The 27142-nt window shown below is 36.0% G+C and overlaps 2 protein-coding genes across 3 annotated transcripts in view; one reads left to right on the forward strand and one right to left on the reverse strand.

The window, feature by feature from the left end:
• LOC131062775 (calcium-transporting ATPase 3, endoplasmic reticulum-type) overlaps window positions 1-27142 on the forward strand; it is a 310592-nt gene that overhangs the window by 95992 nt on the left and 187458 nt on the right. For both annotated transcript variants that reach the window (XM_057996504.2, XM_057996505.2), the window contains 3 exons: window positions 6644-6702; window positions 16820-16964; window positions 21296-21403. In XM_057996504.2, the coding sequence (XP_057852487.1) occupies window positions 6644-6702; window positions 16820-16964; window positions 21296-21403 (312 nt within the window). The remainder of the gene's footprint in view (window positions 1-6643; window positions 6703-16819; window positions 16965-21295; window positions 21404-27142) is intronic.
• LOC131858237 (uncharacterized) lies at window positions 24390-25726 on the reverse strand. The gene is made up of 2 exons (XM_059211419.1): window positions 25288-25726; window positions 24390-25174 (listed from the first exon to the last, which is right to left on the reverse strand). Exons 1-2 carry the CDS (start codon window positions 25640-25642, stop codon window positions 24579-24581), a joined length of 951 nt encoding a protein of 316 aa, XP_059067402.1. The 5' UTR covers window positions 25643-25726; the 3' UTR covers window positions 24390-24578.

Below are 27142 nucleotides of genomic sequence, written 5' to 3' on the forward strand. Positions count from 1 at the left end.
ACAAATGAAAGAACTGAAGTATTCTTTCCCACAACTGCAATAATTCAGGTTTTATTTCACTCCTTCAAAATTGCTATCAATAGGAAGTTTTCGTTTCCTATGATCAAAGAAGAAAATTGCGAAAGCCCTAGGCTCCACAATAAAAATCAATCAAAATACTATTCATCAACTGGATGCTGAGAATGAACTCTTGCCTTTCCTTTTATTCTTTCCTTAAGAGAGCTCAAACACCTTCCTGGCCAATGTGGGATAAAAGATTTATTCCCACATTAAATTATTCACTTAACGCACTTTATTATATTAAAGTGACTTTATTATTATAAAGTTACTTTAGAACTTTATAATAATATTAAAATATTAAATAAATCACTTAAGTCAATTAAACTTTAATATCTCTTGATGTACTTGTCTGATTGCTAAACCGTCTGAGCTAGGAGTCGACTCTCCCTATTCTCCATGTGATTGGATGCCTGTCTAAAAATAGAAACCCTGAATAGTGACTTACTATAAATAGTAAGTATGTGGAACTGAGTCTAGAAATAGCTGTAAAGGCCCAATCAAGGTTGACACTGCCAATAAGCTCTGCTCAGGTGTCTTTCTATTAATAGGAACCCTGACTCTCCCAAAATAGTAACTTACTATAAATAGTAAGTGTGCCAATTTGAGTCAAAAAACCTGTGCAAAGGCCAAAACCTGAATCCAGCTAAAGAGTAATGTCTCTAATCACCAAGTAACTGCCACACAAGGCCCTCTATCAGTAATTGTTAGCCTATGAGGGTCAAATGATAGGCTAATTCTTACAAACTCTGATGCTCGCAAAAATGGGGACATTACAAAAATCATTTAAGGATTATCTTATTAGATTATCGATCCAAGGGGGATTACCCGCCCCTTGGATTTTAACTTCCAAGTGTCCCTTATTACTCCCCGACGATTTATAGGGACGATGCCACAGACGTCGTTGATGCAACTTTATTAGGTGTTAAGTGTAGTAGTTCAACACGATGGCATTACCCGTAAGCGTGACCCAGAGGCAGTGTATATACCGAACGCTGCTAGGTTTTGGTTTTCCAACTTCCTTTATTTAGTTTTCTTAACTAAAAAACTTATGAAAACATCATGCTTGAAAACAATTATGACTTGAACATGCAAAATTAGACATTGCAAAGCTCAATTAATTGAAACAACTACTTGATGAACTACGTGGAATTAAAACCATAACTAAATTATTTAATATTCAAAACTTGAAATGTAACTTGCATAATAATGACAATTATGAAACTTACATATTAATAATTAAACGTATAACTTGCATAGAGATGGAAACGTCAATAAATGTAATCAATGTACAAAAATTTGCATGAAGCGAGGGTAGTGTAAGTTACATGCAAGGTTAAGCAATGTGTTGACTTCTACCATGAGAATAATCACTTATAAAGTCACTAGTCCCAAAAATAGAATTTAGCTTAGACATTTGGTTCAAATCATATTAATATGGATTAATTGCTAAGTGAATCTTAAAAAAGATCTAATTATAAATTTTGGTATAATTTAATTTACAAATTATAAATTTGCTAAATTTAATTATAAATCTACTAAGGGGGATTAAATTTTAAATTTACCTAAGTTAAATTTTATTAAACTAAAATTTGGATAAAAAAAAATTAACAAAATAACAAGTTGCCATTAGTTTGATTTTTTTTGAAATGGCTTTTAAAAAAAAGCAAGTGGGAGTGGGGCCCCACGGGTCCCATCACCACTGCGAACCTGCGGGTACAGGCCTGTAGTTGTGAGGGAACCGCCGTGGTCCCCTCCACTACCCTGCGGCCACTGCCGTAGCAGTGACCGCAGGTTAGTGGAGGGTACCACTCCGGTACCACTCCCCCTGTGGAGGTGATAACTCCGCTCCCATCTCCTGCGATGGTCCGATATTCCGTGCAACGTACGAAGTACCGTTTCGTGCATTATATCGAATATAATTCACTTGCATATATATATATATATATATATATATATATAGTTTTTCATTCCAGTTTATTAAATAGCATAAAAGAAGAATGTATAAACAGATATATGTATACGAGGAAAACTATTAATGTAAGAGTGAGAATAATAACCAGGTTAGTGGAGGGTACCACTCCGGTACCACTCCCCCTATGGAGGTGATAACTCCGCTCCCATCTCCTGCGACGGTCCGATATTCCGTGCAACGAAGTACCGTTTCGTGCACTATATCGAATATAATTCACTTGCATAGATTTTAATTTTATATATATATATAGTTTTTCATTCCAGTTTATTAAATAGCATAAAAGAAGAATGTATAAACAGATATATGTATACGAGGAAAACTGTTAATGTAAGAGTGAGAATAATAATTTAATCACAGGGATGAGAATAAAATAGAGAAATAATTTGTTCCAACGATGTATAGATAACCAATTTATCACAGAGATAGTTAGATGATTATGCTGGGAAATACAAAGCTTTCAAAGAAGATTTCCAGGAGTTAATATTCACAGAGAGGGGTTTATATTTTATTTCCACAGAGTACAGCGAAGTTTATATTTTATTTCCAGACGTTTTTCTGTTCACAGGGCTCTTAAGGAATTAAGATTTATGAACAAATCTACATTCAGAGAGAGAAATGGATTTATTTCTACATTCACAGAGAGAAGTATATAACCAAATATATGTGAAATAAAAATATTAATGTAAACAATGAGAATAAGGATTTATTCACAAGAATGAAAAACACAGAGGATATTCACAGAGAGATTTATATCTTATTATCAGGCATTTTCTGTTCATAGGGGAGTAAGATTTTAATGCAAGAAAAGAATTACATTTAAATTTCCAATCCAGTAATGGATTTGAGAGAAGAAAAGCAAAATTTAATATTTTCTAAAGGAAATTAATCAAATAATAAAGCTATCTTTCACATGCAAGTAAGATCTGATATTTCTTCTCTAAAAAAAAATTAAACAAGTAAATAAGCTATCTTTCACATGCAAGCAAGATCTGATATTTCTTCTCTAAAGAAAAATTACACAAATAATAAGCTATTTTTTTCAATATTATCCCTAAAGAAGGATTTACCACAAAAGAAAATTCTATAAAGGAAGATCTAGAAGCTATATTTTGGATGATACCATTTTCTCATATGGGAATGTGAAATAACAAGAAGAGAACCTGGCTTATCGAAGTTCGATGTTGAATCCTCTCCAACCTTCTAGCTATCCTCCTTAGATCCTTCCTTGCCACTTGAGAGAAATCTTTCAAACAATTTAAGAATCCTACAACCAAAATGTAACTACCAAAGGAAGATCCTACTACCAACAACAAGGAAATTTGAGAAATTTTCTTCAAAACACAATCAACTCCCTTCTTTGAAAACTTGCTTACAATTTATAAGAAAAATCCCTCAATTCCACTATCTAGAGAATTTAATTAAAAATGAGATTCTTTTCCAATATTGGACTCATGCAAATTGATTAAAAACCTAGTGGGGGGAGTTACATGCAAGGCATTGAAGATTCCTCTAGAACCCTCTAATTCCTCCTACAACATGTGCCATAATTGGGAGGAAAAATAAATAAAATAAAAATAATGCTTTTTGAATTATATTCTCCAAGTGTGTGTGTGTGTCTATTTTTATTCTTTTATAACATTTATTCAACCATTTTTAATAGCTTAACCAAAAATTTAATAGAATTGCATCAAATCAAAAAGTGATAAAGGAGGGTTGTGACACTATTAATAGCTAACTCTTAACTATTAACCCTTACAAATGAAAAGCCAGAGCCTTATATAGAGAGCTCTTTACATCTCAATGGCTCAGATTGATTTACAATCAATGGCTAGGATTACAAGATAGAAACCCTAATTAGGGTTTGTTACAACAAAACCTCCTTAGCCAATGAGAAAGTTACATTTAAAATTTGAGAACCAATAGGAAACAGGGGTAGGTGCCTCGAAATTGGTGCCATTACTGGTGAGTCAGGTACATTGAATTTGGACATGCTGATGTGGACCTATTTGACTGGAGGAATAGTGATTGGGATGCCACCTTGCCTGGTACTTCCTCTGTGATGACCTTTGGTCGATCCTCCTTCGTCCTTGATGTATTTGAGAAACGATGTACGTTTTCTTGGCTCTCTTGTGCTTGATGAGGCCTCTGCACGGTCAAGTCACTCCTCCTCTGGTAGCTTATATCGCTTTGAAATGTTTACAAGATCCTTCTTCTCTATCATCCTGTCATTTCTTTGAGGATAGTTCTAACACATTGCTTGCAATTGTTGATCATTCGAAGTCCTTCAATTTAGTAGCACCTTGAGTACCTTCTCATGCATCCAAGGCGTCCTTAGTGATGATGAAACTTGAATAGGTCCTCCTTGTCTGCTCTTCCTTCTAGCCCGGTCTTGTTGATTTGCAAAACAAACAAAGGATGATTAAGTATACATGATATATTCATTCTAACATGATATTTATCACCTTAAATCATCAACAAGAGGGCATGAGAATGAAATTCGCTCAAGATCCTTTCCAAGGACAGGCCCTATAGTGAAATTCGCTCTGGACCCTTTGGAAGGGTCAGGAGCGAAATTGGACAAAGTTGCTCAATTAGACCAAGATCAAATCATTTGCCTCCAAAATTGTTTAAGAACGGGTTTTGCTCAAAGACCTAGTCAAAACATTAGACCTCCTAGGAATTTCGCTCTGGACCCTTTGGAAGGGTCAGGAGCGAAATTAGCATTTTAGCTCAATTTTCATCATTTCTTCGCCTCAAATCTCTTCTTAAGGCAAGAATACATCAATCTTATGCCATAGGGACAAAATCTAGGCTTCAAACAAGGAGCAAAATAGTGTTTTAAGAAACTTCGCTTTGGGCCTTGGCCAAGGACAGGACCTATAAGGAATTTCGCTTTGGACCCTTTGGAAGGGTCAGGAGCGAAATTCATGTTTTAGCCTTAAATATCACTCAAACACTCAAACTTTACCCTTACTCACATTGTCCTGACCTCAAGACATGCTAACAAACCACCTTAAAGGAGTTCCTGGCTCAAAAGTTGGATGAAAAGTGCATTTTAACCATTTCGCCTAAGAACCCTTGGAAGGACAGGACCTATTCAGGAATTTCGCTCTGGACCCTTTGGAAGGGTCAGGAGCGAAATTTACAAAAATGCTCAAATTCTTGACCTTTCTCCAAATTTTTAAGTGTAGACTTGGTTGTTAGGCATTTTTCAAGGATAATTAGGTCAGCTTCACATCAATTAATGCCTAGAACTTCATCATTCATCAATTGGACCAATCTCAAACCCTCAAAGATGATATTCACTCATAAAGCTTCATTGACTTCCTCAAACTCAAACAAGACATAACCTATCAGCAAGAGCAAAGCTTGACTTAGGGAAGGCTTTCAAAGAGACCCTGACCTGGACCACCTACTGGTCAACCTCAACTCAAGCAAAGCCTGCTATCCCAATGAGCCCCTTGGCGTCCCTTCAATGCAAAGGCTGATAGCCAAGACCAGACAACCAAGCAAAGAAAACTAACCCTAGAAAGCAAAAAGTAGGGGTCCCCATTTGCAATGGGGCGATGTGTGAATACGTCACAACACATATGTGCAACCAAAAGATTGTGTCCTGATGGTCAAGGATTTTAATTTCTTGATGGTTCAACTGAAATGTTGGTTTTTTAATGGCTTCCCAGGACCCAGACTATACTCAATTTTTCTGTTGTTTACTGTAACTCATCTACGATACAGAGTATTTAATCCATTCTTTATGAATTTAACAGTGAATCTTGGAGCTAATATGTTATCAGAAGTTCAGTCTCTTGGAGAATCTCAGGGCTTCCTTTATTTCATTTTTTAATTTTTATGTTCTGGCTGCCATGTTAATTCATTTTTTAGTTTTTATGATGCTTTTCCCTGAAACGAGTTAGGTGATGTTGGTAGGTTGGTTAGGATACTGTTTGAACTTACTCAATTTGAGCACCTCTACATTCGTGTTCACATATTCAATTCAGTAAGGCTTCCTTGCAGTAATGCCATTTTATTCTGAAGGATGGTTTTAGGGCCCTTTAATTTTATGTGGGAGGAGTGCATATGCTTCATCATTGCTTCATTTTGTAATATTAATTTTTCCCATTCTTTTTTTTGATTTGTTATTGTGGTGGAGATAAGGTTGTAACAGTCACGAGCTGTTAATATACGCACTTGGAAAGAGCACCTCCAAACTTACAATCTCTGTTTGGAGTAGAAGCTGCTTCCATGATATCCATGTGACCAAAATTCTACTTGAAGTTGCATCTGGTATCATCTGTTTTTGACCTATATTATCATGAACAGGGAGCTCACCGAGCAGGGTTTGACACCTGGTCATCATCATGTCAATTTCTCCACCTTACCACTTGAGCATGACACTCAGGATTTCTCTATGCAGTAACAGTTATTTTTTATGATGATTTCTAAGCGCGACATTTTATTATCTTAAGCATGATATTTTAAAGTGTTCAGATGAATGTAGCTAGCAACATTACAAGTTCTCTTGCATGTAAGAGTAAGCTGGAAGAGTTGAAATGTTCTAAGATAAACATAACTCAATGATAAGCTCTGAAATTTGAATCCTTTATTTAACAGATTGCTGTGGCATTAGCAGTTGCGGCAATTCCAGAAGGTCTTCCAGCTGTTGTTACCACGTAAGTTTATATTTTTGAAGATTGAAAGGTTTATGCTCCTTATTTAAATAAAGGTTTCCATTTTCCTTGAGAACTGGAAGTGTAGTTGTCATTTGTATATTTCTATGCTGGATCTTTTCAGGCCATGATATGTTTGTTTTGCCCTGCATGAATTATGATGTTTTATGACATTTGTTTTGAAGCATATCTATGTTTTTGTCTGCCCTTTTTTCATTATAGTTAATATTATATTTTGCCTTTGATCTAGGCATTCAATGTAAAGAGGAGCTTGAAATTGAAAGAACTGGATCAAGATAAATGAAACTAGTTTTAAAAGAACTAAATCAAGAAATAAATTATTAATATTTTAATGTCCTTCGATGACCAAAAGTAGGCTAATTAGACTAGAACAATACATTCAATTACAATAGAGAAGTGATCAGAAAGCTTCTGGAAAGATTTGTAAAACCGATTTTATGAAACCATCAATGTTTTAATTCGCCTTACATTATCCATCATTACAATGAAATTTCATAGCTGATTACAGAAGTAGAGCTCGTTAAACTGCTAACTTTTTAATGTACGCAAGATACTATGCCATACCAAGTTAAAAAGTCTATCAATTAATCAAAGTATTAATTAGTTAGCTGTAGCAAGCCTTTAAAAACCAGTTGGGTATTAGCGGTTAAGTTGAAGGTCAAACCAAGAAACTATATGAAAATTAAAGTTAAGAAAGTGAAAGAAAAGAAAGAAGTTATGTTAATGCCTGTGAGTGACCAGAAAAAGCTTGAAGGGATTAGAATATACATCTATTACAATAGCAAAGTACTAGGGGAAAAAGGGTCCTAAACACAAAGCAAACATAATTAACTAAAGAAAAGCAAGAAAAATAAAGAAATAGACAAGTGAGATTAAACCTTAAATGATAACGCCAAAACAAGGACAAAAATAATTTAATGTGTGAGGGAAGGACACTGCAAAGCTGTGAGAGTAGAAAAAAACCAAAATCATCAACCTAGGCCAGAAGCAAAAGTCATCAAGTGCCTGCACTCTGGAACATGTTAAGGAAGCCAGTGATATTATAATCAATCACTATTGGACTACCGAATATAGAGTCTGGGAATGCTCATTGGAGTCTAGGGCTAGTAGGGTTGGGCTGGACAATCCTAGGAGGAAGTTGGCAACTTGACAAATGTCTATTATTATATGATTAAATGAAATACTTGAAATAGTAAATAGACTTTAACAATGCATGCCAAATAGACAAGTAAAAGTATATTGTTATCCACATATGTAGTTATTGTTGATGTGTTTTTCATGCACTTCGAACACAGAATAAAATACCAAGGTATTCTATCCCCTCTTGAACAAAGAAACCTCACATACTAAATAATATGATCAAGTGAGACAATTCCAAGGTTTACAATGCGAACAATGCGACTTAATGCTCAGGATAGACTCAATGATGTATGATGTGATATTGCTGGAATCACAAGGGGACTTACGTTTATGAACACAACTGGAACATGGGATCTATACTATCTCACTTGAAAAATAAAGATAAAAGAGATGAAGGGTTAAGAGATCTAATTTAATCTTAAGAATGTCGGAAACTATTGATGACTTGGTGCAACCAAACCATAATAACCTTTCCTCTGGTTTTTGATGAAGTTTATTGTTTTGTTTTAATGTTTCCAGAACATAAAGGTACTTCTGCATGTAATGGATAATCTTTTATTTTGAGAGAACTTAAGATATTATTCTTCAGATGAGCAAGAAATTTGACTAACTTATAATGAAAGGCTGAATATTGTATTGCTGTAAATAGTCAGAATTACATAAGTTTTCCAAGTAACATACCACGACTTGCTTGATCAGAGGTCTTCTAATTATAATGATAAATGGTGCCTTCCGAGTAGACTACGCTGGTTGGAATTACTAATGCCTTACCATGAATCACCCCCACAAATGATGCAAGCCGAGCTCCTACTATATTCGCTTTCCCTGTGACAAATTGGCCGCCTGTAGATGATGCACGGCTTTGGGGAGGCTTCTGAACCTCTGAAATTTGTGCCCACTCTGGACTGGAAAATTACCAATGGAAATTGCCTGTGAATAGGTGCACCTCTGCCGTTGGTGAATTGCTTTGTATTCTGATTTCTTGAAACCAAAATCTGTAGCATGAGATTGAAAGCCATGAATTGGTGAGTTGATTTGTTGAGCACTGGATGATTGGGGTTCTGTCCAAATCATCAACCCACTCCAGGGATTTCGTCCCAGACTAGAAGGAAGTTTTGCTGCACTGCGAGAACTTCAAACAAAGAAATAATGATCCGATTATGCCCAGCCAAAACCATCGATGCCTCTTTTATAAGCCTTTTACTTTGATTTTTCTTTTCTTCGACTTGAGCATACAAATGATAATATTTCAACTTTGCCGCCCATAAAAATAAGCTGCCCACCATTATTATTTATCTTGTCTTATAATATTTAATTCCCCCATGTGCTTAGCTGCCCCATTCAATTAATGATTTAACTTAGGCTTGGATTTATTTAATTCGCCTAAGTATAAGAGTCGACCTCAAATTAATAATAAAGGGGACCACCATATTAATTAAATATGAACAATTAATAGGATTGCAACTTATACTCCCTTCATATTTAATTAATCAAATTAATTCCCTTATTAATAATTTTTCTCTAGCCTTCGAGAATTAAAAATAAAGGCTAGAAAATTATTATTAATTGAGTACTAGGAGAGGGGACATTACACAAACCATGCTTTGCTTCACCATGCGGGAACAACTACACAAAGAAATCTCCTAAGGGCAAGAGAATGATTTTCATATCACCTATGCACACCAACATCACGAACAATGAGCATATAGCAATTGAAGTTAAGCTTTTAATCAGGTTCACTTTAACCGCATATTGCAATTTGCAATCAACAAACTCCAAGTGGTATGAACATTAGGTTTCACCACTCATCAACAACAAAATCTTCCATTCATCTAACACATCTAAACTATGAGAAGTAGAGACCATGCAACATGTTGAAATAGCACACCAAATCCACCATAATTTCAATGAAGAAAGTATGTTCATTACAACGAGCCTTGACAACAATCTCCTTTCGTCTTACTCTACCGCTACTAATTGTCTTTTATTCTCTTAATACTAATTATTGTTTACTGCTGCAACTGGTAAATTAAATCATCCTTTACAAATGAGAGATTTGAGCCTTATATAGAGGTCTCGTTACATTTTGAAGGCTCATATTGATTCTCAAATCAATGGCGAAGATTTAACAATAAAACCCTAATCAGGGTTAGTTACAACTAAGTCTTTCTTGACCAATGAAATAATTACAATATTTAGGACACATGTCCTTTCTTGATTTCTAACCAATGAGAAAATAGGCTAGGTATGCTTGAAAAATTTTCGATGCACTGCCATGTGTCACTTGCTCCTTTATGATTGAGTCAGATTTAATGTATTTGGAGATGCTGATGTGGCACAATCGGATGGGTTAGATGATGACTAGGTGCCATCTCAACTTCCACCATGTAGGTCCTCACAAAGTGTTTGTGGTTGAGCAATATTTCTTGATACTCAACATTTCCAATTGCTCGGTGTGATGAAGGTAGTGGGACATATTCCCAAATTGCATCATCTAAGCATGATCAAGCAAACTTTCTAACTTCGCTTAACTCTCTGAAACTATCTGGTTCCTTGATGACATTTCACTTTTCAACTTCCATCCCCTGACTTGGGAATCCTAACCTTAAGTTGCAGTATACTTCATCTTAAATTTCTTGTGCCGGATTACTTCCTTGTTGTAATAGCAGTGATTCTTAGATTTCTAAAGCAAATTCAAGATTGTCATAAAAATAGTAATGTCCTGAACTTGAATACCTTGAACTTGATCATCCTCTTTATTGCCCTTAAAGTGTGAATCTTACCTATGCACTTTCATTGTTAACTTAAAGTCTTCATGTTGTCTCTTCACCTCCTGAATGCGATCCTTGATTCCTTGATGTAGTATTATCTCAATGAAATCCTTGAATGTCCGTGACCTTGACCTTAGGATCTTGGATTTCCAAAGGAAATTCAAGATAACTGGGAAATTCCCTCCTTATGTTGATCTTCACACTTGCTACGTTGAGATATCCTACTTTGCATCTTTCCATTCCTTTGTATTGCTTGGGGTTTGATATCCTTTTGACGCGATGAAATCTCTCACCTTATGGAGTAAGCTGGCATCTTCATTCCTCTCCATCCTTGTGGAGTAATCCTTGCATAGCCTTCTTAGGATGTGGTGAAGTCCTTCGTCCTAGGCATCTCCCCTTGAATGGTGGAATAATCTTTGATGTTTGTCTTTGGAATGTAGACCTGGACTTTATTGTGCTGATCTTAAATTCTGCATTGATGAGTCCCTTGTTGTATGGTGTCTTCCTTTCATCCCTTTACCCTTGCAAAAAAGTAAATCATTTAACAACACTTGTCCAATGTGACTGACAGATTTTCAAACTATTGGAACATGAATCAAATAAGTAAATCATTCCATTTTTTAAAGCTCAACACTAATAGTTTGTCATTACACCACTTTCCCATCTCGACTATTTTCAAAACAGAGGTAACATTAATCAAGCACCAAATATTTTCTGTTGATGAAGGACTGAAATACAGAGAATATGGAACCTGTGATATAACTTTGGTCAATGTCCAACAGTTCTCTATCCTGAAGCAGCATCCATCTCCAGGTTTGGATAGCCATCTGTACTATTAACATGGAAATGTCTAATCCACTACTGCCGCTGCAACCAATATCTTCTATCACATAGGATGGGCGGCAGACTTCATAAGTTACGCAGCTCTGATTGGAGGAAAACACCAGCACTTCACATTCATCTTGTGATGGGTCACAAACCCGACTTCACTGTGCTACGCCATGGCTTATATCATTGCCCTTTGCTGCTACCCAAACTGGCAATATGCTGCTTGTTGCCAGCAGTACCGTCTTAAGTGCTAATGTGCCCAGTTGATGCTTCAATGGCTCTCCCAAAACCCTACCGATGTTCTTCTAAGAAGCTGGAAATAACGCTGAACGATAATGAGAAAACAGTCCTTCACCACTATTCAGGCAACCTATGATAGGAAACTCCAGCGATGGATTGGTGGAAATCACCAGTCAAGGATACCCTGCATTCTTTCCCAGCTGAACATTTGTTTGCAACCTTGAAATACATCTGCCCATCGATTCATCATTCAATGCCTATTTGTTTTAAAATTCTCCATCCCTGGTTGTTCCTTGGCGTAGAGAATGTTGCAAGTGAGGGTGATCGTCCTCAAATGCCTCAAACTATTCTAGAAAAAAATTCCAGAAGTCACAAACTCTGAGATACCCAATTCCCAAGATAACACAATCAGCATTAAAAGCTCTTATTTATAACTCCACTCGGGCACATTTCATCAATGTGGGATAAAGAATGTTATAATAAAATATTAATATCCCCTTATGTTTCTGCAATGAAAGGGAACTTTTAATTTTTCCCTTTAAACATTAGTCCCAACATTAAATAATCACTAAAGTTAAATATTTAAATTTAACTTTAGGAACTTAAAATTTAATTGTCCAATTAATTAATGGCTCACTAAATTGGCAAACTTGATGAAGAATTAAATGCACCAAAATACTGACATCCAAAAATGTTTCTAATATTTCAAGTTACTGAGCTGCAGCTAACTTACTATAAAAAGTAAGTATCTGGAAACCTTGCCAAAACACCTCCGATTGGCCTGTAATTGAAAATGCCTAGGCCAAATCTCTCACTGATCCTTGTAAAGTCCAGGTTAGCCCTCAGGACCAAGGCAAAATGGCTAACGACACATCATTTGATAACATGCTAAAATGGGGACATTACACACATCCAACACTTGCACATCAATTCAAAATCCCTCTGCTCTGCCATGCGATTTTAGCATCTGCCTTTAGGATTTTTGGAAGTCTGATCTGGTGATCAGAGTTTGTTGAGGTTTTGAATTAATGCTGATTGGACTTTGATCAGATTTTGCAATCTGTGCAAGGGTGGAGTTTAAAATGATTTTGCATTTTGGTGAAGTTGGACTTTGGACAGGCTTTGCAATTTGTGAAGTTGGTGTTTTGAAAAGTTATGCATTATTCCTTGGCTGGCCAGAGCCTCAAGAAGATTTGGATTATTCCTTGATCAGAGTTTGTATGAGTTTTGCAATGCTTGATGTCGGAGTTTTTATAAGTTTTGCATTGATCAAACACTCTATGTCAGACTTTAGATAAATTTTTTATTCTCCCTAGGGTGGACTTTACCTAGGTTTTGCAATGTTTGTATCGGGCTTTATGAGAGTTATGCAAAACATTGTGCCTGATCGGAGTTTTGATCAGTTTAACACTATACTAAGGCGGAGTTTCATCAATTTGTGCACAAACCATGAAGGCGGATTTTGAATCATTTGACATTTTTTACCAAGGGCAGACTTTGATTGCATTTTGCATTCTTCCACTTGATGTCGGGCTTTACAAAAGTTTCACAATTTCAAGTCGGAGTTCTAATCAATTTTGCATTAATCACAATCAGAGTTGCAATAAGTTTTTGCACTATCCCTTGGGTGGAGTTTGTTTCAATTTTACACCCCTTGTGCAAGATCGGCATTCTTGAAGGATTTACATTTTTCGTGTTGGGGCAGATTGTTATCAAGATTTGCAATTATCAAGGTCTGACTTTGTGAAAGATCTACAATTTACCCTCTTCCTTGGTGGGGTTTATAGAAGCTCAACAATCTTTTCACGGCGGCAGAGTTATGAGACATGTTTGCAATTTTGGTCCAAGTGATGGTGAACTTGAAGGGATGCCCTACAATTTGTTTAGTGGATCTTGATCAGGTTTTGCACTACCAAGGGCTAACTTACACCCAATGTTTGCAATAGAACGAGATCTTGTAATGTCCCCATTTTAGCAGACGTAGATTTTGTGAGATTAGCCTATTATCCTGACCCTCGTAGGCTAATGTGTTGGATAGAGGGTCTTCTGAGGGTTGCATCTTCTCCAGTGTTCAGTGCACTCCGATCTGGTTTTCGTTTGGCTTCATTTGGACTTCATTTGCCACACTTACTATTTATAGTAAGTATGAAGTCATCGAGATGGACCCCTTACTATTTATAGCCGAGCAGTTGGTCATATGGGGAATTGCAGTGATGACTCCCATTTCAGACGGCTATGCGAGATGTTGAGTATTAATGGAGATATTAATATTTTAATGACCCATATCATAATTAAATAACTAAAAGTGTTATAATAAAGTTATAACTTAACTTTATTATTGAGGGTCATGGCATCATTAAAAAGGGGGCCATTAATTAATTAATTAATTAATTATTGCACACTTACCAAGGCACACATTTAATAATTAATTAAGATGTTATATCATTTAATATCATTAAATGTAATTAAAAGCATTTATGGAGAAAATCGAACCCTTTTGTGGAGAAATATATATATTGCTTTAAAAGAATTCGAATCATTCATTATTATGAATTGAAGATTGATGAATTTGTTTGGAGAGGAAGAAGCCAAGGGTTTCAGATTTTCAGCCATTGGAGAATGTGCAAATCTCCAGTGTGCAGCTGCTTTGAAGTAGTGAAATATCTACTGAACTGTGGCATTGAAGAGAGCTTCATTCAGAAGTTCTAATTGTGTAGATTGGGAATAAAATTCAGTGAGTTCCTTATAAGATTTTGGGTCAATTAACAGCAGTATTGTGAACAGCATATTTGATGTTATTGGGAACAATTAAAGGCAGCCATACAGCCCAGAAATCAGACCTTGTTGCTAGAAGGCGCAACCCTAGTGGTGCGATTTTATGTATAAAGGCACAGGAAAATTATGAAATTCATTGCTAGTGGGCGTGAGGGTTAGAACGGATCAAACGCATCATTGAAGAGCATTTTGTCTGGAAACAAGGGCATTGGCACACACCCCCCTATGCTGGCCGTACACCCCAGCAACAACAATCTGTCAATCATCATCATAATTTATCATGGCCAACCAATATACGGGTATGATGTATTATGAACAGCTATTGAATAATTGAAGGAATACATAGTGCATTTGCAGCTGTTAGTTTATTTGTTAGTTGCAGGCCAATTATTTGATAATATGTCCATATACAAGGTGATAGTGGTTTGCATGACGTGTTGTGAAAATGACAGTTGTTTGTAGTTGCACATTTACATGTATAATTTCTTATATATGCATTTGAAATGACCCAAAGAAGTTGCATTTGCCTCTAGTTCTTTGCTTAGACATTGTAGTGTTAATTTGCAAGCATTTGAACATCATTTGAAACCATTTCAAGCAAACGAAATCAGCCTGAAACAAATGACAACAAATTAGAGGTTTCATGACAAGTGTTTGACGATATTCCTTGAGCATTTAAATCAGAAAATTTCAATCAGATTTAGCAAGGGCTATCTCAGGTCTCATGCATTCAAGTATTGCAAGGTCGGACTTTCTACTTGTGTATGCATTGACAGCCCCAAAGTCATGATTTTGTGATGTACGTTAAATAAAACCTCTAAGGGTGAAAATCCATTGCAAGGGCTAAATGTAGGACTGGGGGAAATTGCAATTCCACCCTAAAATAATTAAAACACCCCTTACTCCTTCAAGTCATATTCTCAACCATTATCATGACCTCTTGCACTTTGACAACTTTGATGACAACTTTTGACAACTTTGCAATATTGCAATACTAACATGATTCTGCAATTTCATCATCAAACAACACTATTTGACTCAAACATACCCCAAGGATGAACTTTGCACCCTTAAGACTCACTCCTTATACTGACCAAATCAAACCCTCTCATACGCAAAGGCTAAAAACTAAGAAACTGCTGCCAGGCCAAGCAAACTAAACAAAATGACTATCTAAAAAGAAAAAAGTGGGGTTCCCCATTTGCAATGGGGTGATGTGTGAAAACGTCACAACAGCTATTACATAAGTATACCTGAGATGGTCAGCCAAGGATAGAAAATGCATTCAATGGATTCGATAATTACCAAGAGTAAAACAACCATTGACTAACTCTTTCTTATAACTTCTTGAAGATGACAAACAATTAATACATAGTCATATAAACCATATTATCAAAACATAATAATAGACATTGTACACTAACTAAAATACTATGATTCCTTTGTAACACGCCATTTACTTATGGGCAAGAGGAAATTTACAAGACTTAAATAAACATCAAAATTAACTTCTAGATGGACCAGCCCAAATAGGGTGAATAGGAATTTAAATAAGACCATTAACCAACACAATTGGAATATACACATGTCTTACTTCTTTGGCGAGTACACTTATGGGTCTAAGGAATCAACTTGTATAAGGCATTGACTTGAAGGTATCTTGTGAGCCATGACATCCGCTTGCATTCTTAAATAGTATCTCCAGAGCTTGATCAGTGACCACACTAGTCAATTCAATCACAATGTCTTAGCTGGTTTCCCTCTTAAGCTATGGGGCTTATCATTTCAAGTCTAATGCTTTTACCATTTGAATGCCTTTATTGATGTATCTTGAACATATCTGTTTTGGTATTTTAAAACACGTGTGATGGCAAGTTGAAAGCTCTGATAAGAGGATTGAAAGCCTGGATACTCTGGATCGTTATAAAAAAATGATACAGATTATCCTGTGTAATATTAAAAATAATGTAGTTGATGGTAACTTTAAGACTGAAAACCATTGAAGACTGAAAATGCCTCACGATCCAAAATTAAGGTTATCTATAAAATGTGGCCATGGTGCCTCTGAATTGTGTAATCAGCCTGGACTTATTGTATTCACATTCCTGATGGCTTTAATGAGGTGTTTCGTTCACAAAATTTTGCATCTGTTGTCATTGTTGGTGCTCTATATGCTTAAATATAGCAAATCTCCACTTGTCTTGGATGCAATATTAATTTGACATTCTTTTATGAAGACTATAATCCATGGCTTGTTTCTGTGAAGTTTCCCATATACTCATAGATCGTTTTTCTGAGTATGTGCATATAGAATATAGCTACAATCTTTATTTTTGTGTGTGCAGTTGTCTTGCGCTTGGTACAAAGAGAATGGCAAGATTGAATGCTATTGTGCGGTCTTTACCTTCAGTTGAGACACTAGGGTGCACTACAGTGATTTGCAGTGATAAGACAGGCACCCTCACGACCAATATGATGTCTGTTTCAAAGGTGTTCCTTTTTGAACCTTATTTTGTTATTAAGCTGTTATTATTTGTTGTTTGCTTATTGCATTCCTTGAATGTAATTGTTTGTAGTTCTGTTTTCAAGATATGGTATATGATATATTAGAGCAAGCTTTTCCATGCATTTTGATTGTTTCAGGGAGGGTTTACATGTTTTCATTATTTTCTTATTTCCAGTTTGGAGATTATTCTTTTTACTTTGGACATGTAATTTTGGTCACGATCTATTGTTTTTCTTAAACATGTTGCTTGCTTCCTTTAGAGCTTATACCAAAGTCGCATAAGCTTTTCAGCAATTAGCTTGATATGTGAGAAACGAACCAAAATGTGAGAAACGAACCAAAATGTGAGAAACTGTATGGCTGGAGTGTACAGCCAGACTTGGATTTTCAACCAAAACTCACTAATTTCAGCACATCAAAAACCTTGAAGGCAACTCAAAAAACTTCATAAATCTTCATCTTTGCAAAACCCACATCACTGAAAACTCATTAAGTGTATTCTCTGATTGAAATAAATAACACAGATAGGATGGATCTTTCACCACCAAAACTAGACAAATTGCAAATGGTTTTCATCATCAACAATCCCAAGGAAAACTCCAAAGTTCATTCCGACAGCATCTCAATATGTGTGCAAACTTCAAATGCCAAAATGAGAGCCAAACTCTATTATATAGAGCTTGGAGGGAAAAATTAGGGCATTTCAAATATTTGAATACTTTATTCCCTTGAAAAAAGCCCCCAAATATCCTTTTTAAAAACAACTTATGTCTTCCTTAGCCTAGGCATTCCACTTGGAGACACTTATCAAAATATTAATCATTTAAGTTAAATATTAAAGCTACATTTCAAAACACTGAAGTGATAAATATAAAATATAATTTCCATCACCTTAGAGAATTTTGCCAAGGCATCAAAAAAGAGAACACTTCACACTGAGTGGAATCAGAATTGAAGCAGAAAGTTAAATATTAAAGTTACATTTAAAACACTTAAGTGAATTATGTAAAATATAATTGCCATCACCTTAGAGAACTTTGCCAAGGCATCAAAAAAGAGAACACTTCACACTAAAGTGGAATCGGATTTGAAGTAGATGCCAAGTGTCCAAAATAGCACTTACTAAAAATAGCATATATGTAATGTCCCCTTTTTGGGATGAGATGGTTTATGATTGGATTAGCCTATTATTGGCTCTTGTAGGCTAAGACAGACGGTTAGAGGGTCGTAGTTGGCAGTGCAGGAGGCTTATTCCCATTTTGGAGGTCAAAAGTGTTCAGGACTGCTCTTCGTTTGGTTCAGTTTGGCTTTCGTTTGACTCTGTTTCACACACTTACTATTTATAGTAAGTTAGTATTTGATAGAGAGGGACCCTTACTATTTTTAGTAAGGCAGTTGGATGCACAGTGGATGCAGTGGGTTACCTCCTAGAGCAGACGGAATTGAATTATATTCATTATTGTGGAAGTTGTGGCATTTTTATTATTATTAATTAATTAATTTACAAGTGCACATCATTTAAATATTTAATTGACTTAATTATGAGAGGGTTATTTAATGAATTATGAAGTCAATTATCTAAAGTGCATTTAAGTTATATTGGGGGCCCACTTTAAGAGATGATATATTAAATGCTTTTAAAGTATACTTTATTATAAGTGATAAAGTGTTATTTAAAGGGAGATATAAGCCTTTAATAAGTATACTCTATATTGTGCACCAAATGGAGGGAAAAGTAAATGAAATTAAAAAGAAATTAAATGAGATGAAGCCAAATGCAAATTAAATATTATATAAAGCTTTTGAAAAGGGATTTCATTCATTATTGAAGAGATCATTTACTTGTGCTTTTGATGTGGGAGTTTGTGTGGAGAAATTCACAAGGGTTTCAGTCATCTTCAGCCATTAAGAATGAAAACTCTCAAGGGTTGTGCAATACCAGCTGATATTATTGCTTGAGAGGGCTTCATTCAGGAGTCCATTTGGAGCTTACAGGTGAAGAATCAACATAGGGTTTGAAGCAATTTGAAGGTATATCTATTGCAGACCTAAGTTTTTATCATTGGCAGCCATTATCGATCAGATTCCAAGCTTTTTATTGCTGCTACAATACCCGTGAATAGTGACGCTACAGTACCCGTGAACAGTAGTTGCTACTGTACCTTCCTCTTTGTATGTGGGGTTTAGATCAAGTAATGGTTAAAATTTGTCAAGTGCAGATTGCATACTTGTTGGAGAATGTTTATTGAGGACTTTAATTACTGGTTTACACTTCTAGAATTTGCTGTCATAACATTTTCAGACCTGCAGTCATTGACATTGAAATCCGGGTATGAAAGTATTGCATTCCAACTATTTGTAATAATGCCCATGCATTTTCAATCATTGTAATCAGTCTAAAATGCTGCAAATAAATAGTTTGGAGCTACATGTGATTTGTTTGTTAAAATACTTCCTTGTTTTAGGTGTTTATTTGCATAGGTAGGTTGCTTGCCAAGTATTTGCATTAATGTCCCTTGGCTGTAGGTGCACATTAGCTATCTTATTGCATTATATATACCTTATTACATCCTAAATTCATTTCAGTCATTTGCATACGTTCATTTGAGTCCATTGTGATTGAATGCATATTATCATTATCTTCATTGAAAATACCAAAAAGAATCATCAATCAGCAAGTTCAGATTTTGCAAGGCAAGTGTTTGACAAAATTCCCAAGGGTAGAAATCAGTGATTTAAGGGAAAAATTAGCAAGGGACACTACAATATACTAAAAGTAGCACCACTATCAAAACCCACTGAAACTAAAACAAATGAACTAACTAGAAAAAAAGTGAATAGCAAAAAAATATATAGAAGATTACTTGGCTACATGGAATGAATTATTAAATATACAAAATATTTATAAAACTAAAATTTCCCAACTGCATGCCTTGCTGCTTCCCTTTTGTCACTGTTCTAACCTATATTAAATATGATGATTGAGAACTTAAAGAACTGGAGTGAACAATATATAAGTCCTTATGGCAAACACTAGTGCTTGAAATTGAAGGGTATTGCTAGGTTACTCCAACTCTTTTTATTGCCTCTTTCTAACCTTTCTCAAATCACTTTTATTGAGTTTGCACCTGTTTCACAACTTGAGCCAAGGATTTTGTACACAATGAAGCATCCCAGATAGATATACGGGCAAGATGAAATTTCAGGGAATTAATGCTCCTCCATGAAATTTGGTTTGGCATAATTGCAAACCACCTCCTCTTTTCTACCACCAAGAGTACATGCTTCCAACTCATGTCCTTTCTTTGTGATTCGAACATTAAAACAAGCTGCAAGTATGCTACAATTAGAAGTGAGAAAATACTATGGCTAGGAAGTATTTTAGATAAATTGGAACGAATAAAATAATCCTAAAAATAAAGAGATGAGAGGAAAAAACTGAAAGTTTATCTTTTATAGAAGTTAAAAAATGAGGAAAATGAATGAAACAAGAAGGAAAAAGAGCAAATGACGTGGAGAATCAAATCTCTATACTTTATTTTTTTTTCTCATGCTACTCTTTTTTAATAAGAGGAGAACATGGAAGAGAGAGCAAAGTAAAAGTATAAAGATGAAGAGAGAAGAAATTAGAACAGAGAGAGAGAGACAAAAAGAAAAGAAAATAAATATAAATGTAGAAGAAAATAATTATACACCTATTTAAAAAATGAATTTGGCTGCTGCAAATCACCACTCCATATCCTTTCAAAAAAGTTAAAATCCATTCAGAGCTTGATGCTTCTGCTGCAGTTTTTTTAGCTCAAAACTACAGTATGATATAAGAGTGGAAGTGTGTTGTAGAGTGAGTGAAAGTGGTTTTTTAACATTTTTTTGGTTTGTTTGGGAATGGCGAGTCCTGATTTCAGGATTCACAAGTCCCTATGGGATTGTTAATTGTTGCGGAATCAGCAATTTTCACACTCAGATTCTAGCAAAACAGTCAGAAGGCCTTATTTGGCCCTACTAAAACTCAGACTTGGAGTACTTCTAAACTGCCTTGGAGTGTACTGTAATGCTGTGATCATCTTGTCTTGAATGATATAATAATCCACTTCTGTTTATATCTTCCAATGAACGAGAATTGATATAATTTTCTTTAAGAATATCTGAATTGCATGGGGAAAAGAAGCTTTGTTCTTTTAGTAGTTTCCCATGAAAGAAATTCCCATCTTTGTACGTTTATTTACCATTTATAGTTGCTGATGGGCTTGGTTGATTTTCAAACCTAGCTATTTAAAGATTAAAGTTTGATGTACTAAAGCCTACTTTTTGCCAGATTTGTGTAATTCATTCTGTTCACCATGGTCCTGTGTCATCACAATATACAGTTACAGGAGCAACATATGCCCCAGATGGTGTAGTCCATGATTTAGCTGGCCTACAGGTAATAATACATTTCTGTGCTTTAATTTTGAAAATATTGGAAGTCAAAATGCCCGGCAAGTACTCTTACTTTTTAAAATTATAGTAATGTTTTACAGTTTTAGCATTGGAACATCTGTAACATATTTATTATTTCATATCAATTGACGTTCAAATTCATTCTCCCCATATTAAAACTCTTTATTGTGTGAAGAATGTAATGGCATTGCCTAGCTGAAAGGAAGCATAAATGGATTTTCTATTTATTTTGAAAGTATTGAAATTATTTTAAAATTTTGAATGAATTTATGTATGATCTTTTCAATTTTTGTGTTTAATAGATAGCCAAAATGGATTGGCTATCAGTTATCACTGAAACCTAGGACCTCGTAGGATTTAAAGTATTCTTCTATCTTTACCTTCTCTGTTTTAAGTAATTCAGACATTGTGCATTTTGGTGTTATATTGTTCTTTGTAGCAACTGATTCGAGCATATCAAAGATATAACAATAGAAAATCCTCCATTGGATTATCTTCATTTAATTGAAAGGTTCATGAGCAAAGTCAGTGGAGAAGTATCTTCAAGAATTGGAGTTGCGAAGTTTTGTTGCTGGGTTTGGGTCTTTGGGTCTGTGCTACCTATAGCTAATTGGGATTTGGAGTGAGGCTACTTGACTTACTCAAGGCGGGGCACATGCTTGTTTGGATCCCTATATTGGGGCTAATTATTTGTATTTGGTTTCCCTAGTCTGTTTGTGTTTGCAACTTTGGGTGTCCATTGGCTGTGTATGATGGGAGCACTAGGAATCATTCTTAGGCTAGAAAAAAAAAGGGGTCTTAGAATTAATTATTCATTGCCTTGGTACAATCTTTTTGTTATCTAACATTAGTCAATTTTTTTTTTTAATTATATATTGTAGATCTTGTTTAACAATATATATTCTTTATATTCATATGTTTTCTATGCTTACGATATAGCAAGGTTTGGTTGCAGAGAAGAAACCAATAATTTGTCTTTGACTTCTTGACATTGATTGCAAATGATGTGGGTCAGAAGCCCCTAATATGGAATCAAAGTAGATCCATGATGCCTAGAATGTGATTAAGAAGGATGGGATGCCCTATTGATGAAATGCAAATTTCTTTGTCACTTTTAACCTTACTACAGTATTAGTTAGAAGGGGCTACATCCTAGAGACATAATCTCCTAAATTGTCTCCGTATAATGGGCCACATTCTGTATTTGTGTAATAATCTCCACAAGGCGTTAGATCAAATTCACATAAAATTTTTACAATCACTCAAATTCTAACCTTTTTTTTATCACCAAGCTCTTGATGTGTGCAAGGTGAGAGTGTATGGAGATTAGAATGAGGATAATAGAATTGCATGAAAGATATTGGCGGCTAGGTGTCCAATTTACAATATAAGCAAATCATAGAATTGATTGAGCCAAATTGGCTGATAGTGAATGCAAATTCTGATTAAGCCAAATTTGCTAAATGCAAACAAAATTGTATCAATGCCAAATTGTTAGATTAATTCATCTGATTCCGATACATGCTTTGCAAGATGGAAACTGTATTGAATATAAAGAAAGGATCTAGTGGATAAACCAATGAGGATCTATTACAATGAAAAGTAGGATTTGGCAGTAAATAGTTCAGGATCTTCAAAAAAAATGAAAACTGGTTGCAAACCGTCCAATTTTTACAATATTGGAATTTCACAAACAACTGAAAATCTATGTTACCGGAATCGTCTCTTAGCCTTTGGGTGAGGGGTCGGGTTTGAGCTGGGTCTCGATCTGATCCCGATTCGGCAATAGATTTGTACCAAAACTGAATACATTGCATTATAACATTTAACTTATAGCCAAGTACTAAAATTACAACACAAGAGTGGGGAAAAGAGATAGGAAGGGTTTGCTTGGAACCATTTCTACACCAAGCCCAAGAGATGTTGTCTTCTAAAACCTTCTTGCTTCACTTGGCAGTTCTTACTTGCTTACCCTTCATATCTATTTCTCCAAAATAACCATGTCTTGTGGCTAGGTAGAGAATGTAATTGGCTTCCTTGACTCCTCCGTGTAAGGGCCCTCAAGGGTCTAGAGTCTAGACGCCACTTTGGTCATTCTAGAATGGTCTACTTATGAGCCCCTTGTCAACCCTCCATTACATTTCATACCTCGCCCTACAAGATGAATTAATACTAAACATGACTTCTATCATATCCTTAAAATATTGATAATATTACGATGCTACCAAGTATGCTGTAATGATAATGATAAAGTTCTAATGGTTATAATATTTCTAAGATGCTTTATTCTTTATGATACTAAGCAATACTCCTGAGAACTACTGTTAAACTAATTTATTTGCTGAGTTTAATGTATATGGGTTTGTCATACCTTAAATGTGATGCAGCTTAAATCAGGTACGTGATACTACTCCCAACAAAATCTCCCATAAATTGTAAATGTAAATAGTATTGAAATGATACAGCATGCCAGTGATAATAATGTCCTGTTGATTCATTTGTTTTTGTTGCAATGCCTGAGATCAGACCTGCGACTCTTGTTTGATCTTTGATTTAGAGGGGTTGAACAGTTAATCCAAGTTGTATGGCATTTACGTAGTTTATCCCGCAGGATGGCAAGATTACGGTCTGATGCCACTGTAATGTCCCCGTTTGGGACTTACCTTAATTTAGTCCTGAGTCAACAATTCTAACTTAAAGTGACAGTTGTAATATATGTATAAATATCAAAGAAACGAAACTCGGACTCGGCTCGGACTCGGCTCGGACTCGGCAAGGCCGACTCGGACTCGGCGTCAGACTCGGCTCCAGACTTGGCTGGACTTGGGAAAGTGAAAAACTCAAGAAATTTAGAGATTTTTAAAGATTTAAAACTTGTTTTAGACACCCTTTATTGAATACACCTTAAAGACACAAAAACATCATTAAACTCGGCTCATTTGATTACATACACAAGTATACATCAATCACATAAGCATAAACGCAAATTGTAGCTGAAGAAAATAAGAAACATAGATATATAAATATTGTCAAATGTATACAATATTACAAAACTCATGGAATAAAAAATCCATGTCATCATATGATCATCATCAAATGTTTCATACAAATACCAAAGGTAAATAGTAAATACTAAATACAACTACAAGTGTACAAGCCTATGGCTGAGAGGGCCGTGCACCCTCTCGCCCTGGTCCCCTGCGAAGGCATTTAAAGTAGGTCCTGGATGATTCAGCAGCCATAGTTGCTCCCCGTGACACCATGCCATGCTCACCAACATCAGGAACGGCTGTGTCATGCTCACCAACATTAGGAACAGCTGTGTCACTCTGAGTCTCAGTATTTCTTGTCTCTGCTCGTACTCTCTGCTCCTCCTCTGCCATGGCTACAGACTCAGCCTCTATATCTACCTGGTCGATCCAATCAATGTCATCATCACTAAATACAGTTGTAGGAGTCCCAAGAGCTGTCTGATTCTCATTGGCCCACTCTGCTTCAAGATCAACCTCATCTAGAATGATAGGAGACATGTCAACTGTTGCATTCTTTCTCATTCTCAGGCGGAGGTTGTAGTGAACAAAGACGAGATCATTCATCTTCTCCACAGATAATCTATTGCGCCTCTTGGAGTGTATGTGCTCAAACATACTCCAATTGCGCTCACAACCTGATGCGCTGCATGGTTGGCTCAAGATACGAATGGCCAACTTCTGAACATTTGGTGTCTCTGGGCCAAAAAAGTTCCACCAATGATCTGAGTTTGAAATGAGAAAAATAAATAAAATCAGTCTCACTCATGAACTCATTTAACAAGTTACAATATAGTATTGAATAAAACTAAAATTAAGCCTAACAATTTATTTTTACCTGGCATCATAGTTGTCCTACTGTCTTTGGCGACAGGACGAGAGAAGGTCTCCCCTTGTGCATCTGAGAACATCTGTAGCTCTCGAAAAAGGTCTATCTGAGAAGTACCAGCAGGTCCCATCTTCTCCATGATTGCATATAGCCCATTAAGGACCTCCGCATCAGCCTTGAAAGAAGGGATAAAACGGAATGCCAGATTCAGATAATAGGCTGCCGCATGGATGGGCCTATGTAGCTGATGATGCCATCTCCTATCAATGATCTCCCAAATGGGACCATACTTGCTCTCATCTGCTCCATAGACGAATCTGATGGCCTCCTTCGCCCTATCCATGCCCTCATATATATAGCCCATTGCGGGCTTATCTCCATCCGCAACTCGCAACAAAACCACCAAGGGCTTAACAAACTGCAAAATTGAAAATATTGTGTAATTTAGAAAAATGAGTAAATAAGAGAATACATATAATAAGTTATAAAACATGAAGCTAAATTGTAGAATTTATAAAAAAATTACCTTCACTATTGTTGTGACCATTTCACACATCGCCCCATTTGAAATGGGGACCCCCTCTTTTTGCTCACCTTTCGCTTTGCTTTTTAGGATTTTGGTAGTTTGTCAGTTGTCTGGATTTAGGGTCAAGCCTTAGGGTTTCCATTACTATCTTTTCAGGCCAGGATCCAGTCAGTTTTGAGAGCTTTTTGAGCTTCTTCTCATAGGATGCAATTTTGAATAAAATGAATTTGCCAGAATGGTCTATTTTCAATTGGAATTTTTAGTGCAGAGTCTTAATTTGCCTAAGTGTTGATGATGAAAATATGAATTTTATCCAATTGAGTAATTTTGACCAAATTTTGAGTTTTTTGATTTTTGATCCTGGGCATGGGGAATGATTTGTTTTTGCCTTGTGAAGTGATTAAACTTGTAAAATCATGATATTTTGGCCTGTAGGAGCAAAATCGCTCCTGTCCCTCAGTGAAGGACCGGAGCTCGTTTTCAAAAATCTTATTGTCTCTGCAGGGTCAAGATGAATTTCGAATTGGAAGTGATGAAGAAAGGCGTGATCTTTCCGTTGAATATAAATTGAAGAACTTCACGAACACGGAAATGCCTCAGGAAGCAAAATCGCTCCTGTCCCTCAGTGAAGGACCGGAGCTCAAAATCAAATATTTCTTTGTCCTTGCAGGATTTTAACAACTTGACGATTTGAAGAGGTCCAAGGAAGTACATTTTACCCGTTGAATATAATTTGAAGGCACAAACTTGAAGAAAAATGGACCTAATTGCAAAATCGCTCCTGTCCCTTAGTCAGGGACCAGGGCGAAATCCATTGTAGCTCCCGTCCCTCTCCCAGGGACCAGAGCGAAATTCTTCATGATGCATGTTTTGGGCAAAGATCAAGCAAGTCTTAGGTTTGAAGGCAAGAAAGGAAGTGAATTGAACCCGTTGAAGACAAATTGAAGATTACAAAACATCAACAAGGGATCCAAATGCCCAAGTTCGCTCCTGTCCCTCTCCAAGGGACCAGATCGATTTTTGCCTTAGATGAATTTCTTGCCAAGTTACAATGAAGTCCAAGGCGTGGATGAGTGAAACAAAGTATAACAAGACCATTGAAGATAAATTTTGAAGTTCGCAAAGTGAGATGAAGCCTACAAGAGCAAAATCGCTCCTGTCCCTCAGTCAGGGACCAGGGCGATATGGTGATTATGTTGCCTTTTCGCTAAGTTTAAACCTCTCCAAGACGAAGTGCAAGGGTGGTGAGGACGTTTTAAGGCATCGCAATGAAGAACAAAGCATCAAAGGTCGCCAACATTTAAAGATTTGCACCAAATACCCTAGTTCGCTCCTGTC

The sequence above is a fragment of the Cryptomeria japonica genome, chromosome 9, assembly GCF_030272615.1.
Source record: "Cryptomeria japonica chromosome 9, Sugi_1.0, whole genome shotgun sequence".
In the NCBI taxonomy this organism is placed as follows: Eukaryota; Viridiplantae; Streptophyta; class Pinopsida; order Cupressales; family Cupressaceae; genus Cryptomeria; species Cryptomeria japonica.

Coding starts and splice junctions, on each gene's coding strand:
- LOC131858237 (XM_059211419.1), bottom strand. CDS start 25,642: ATGGGCTATATATATGAGGGCATGGATAGGGCGAAGGAGGCCATCAGA. Junction 25,175..25,287: donor TAGGACAACTATGATGCCAG/GTAAAAATAAAT, acceptor TTTCAAACTCAG/ATCATTGGTGGAACTTTTTT.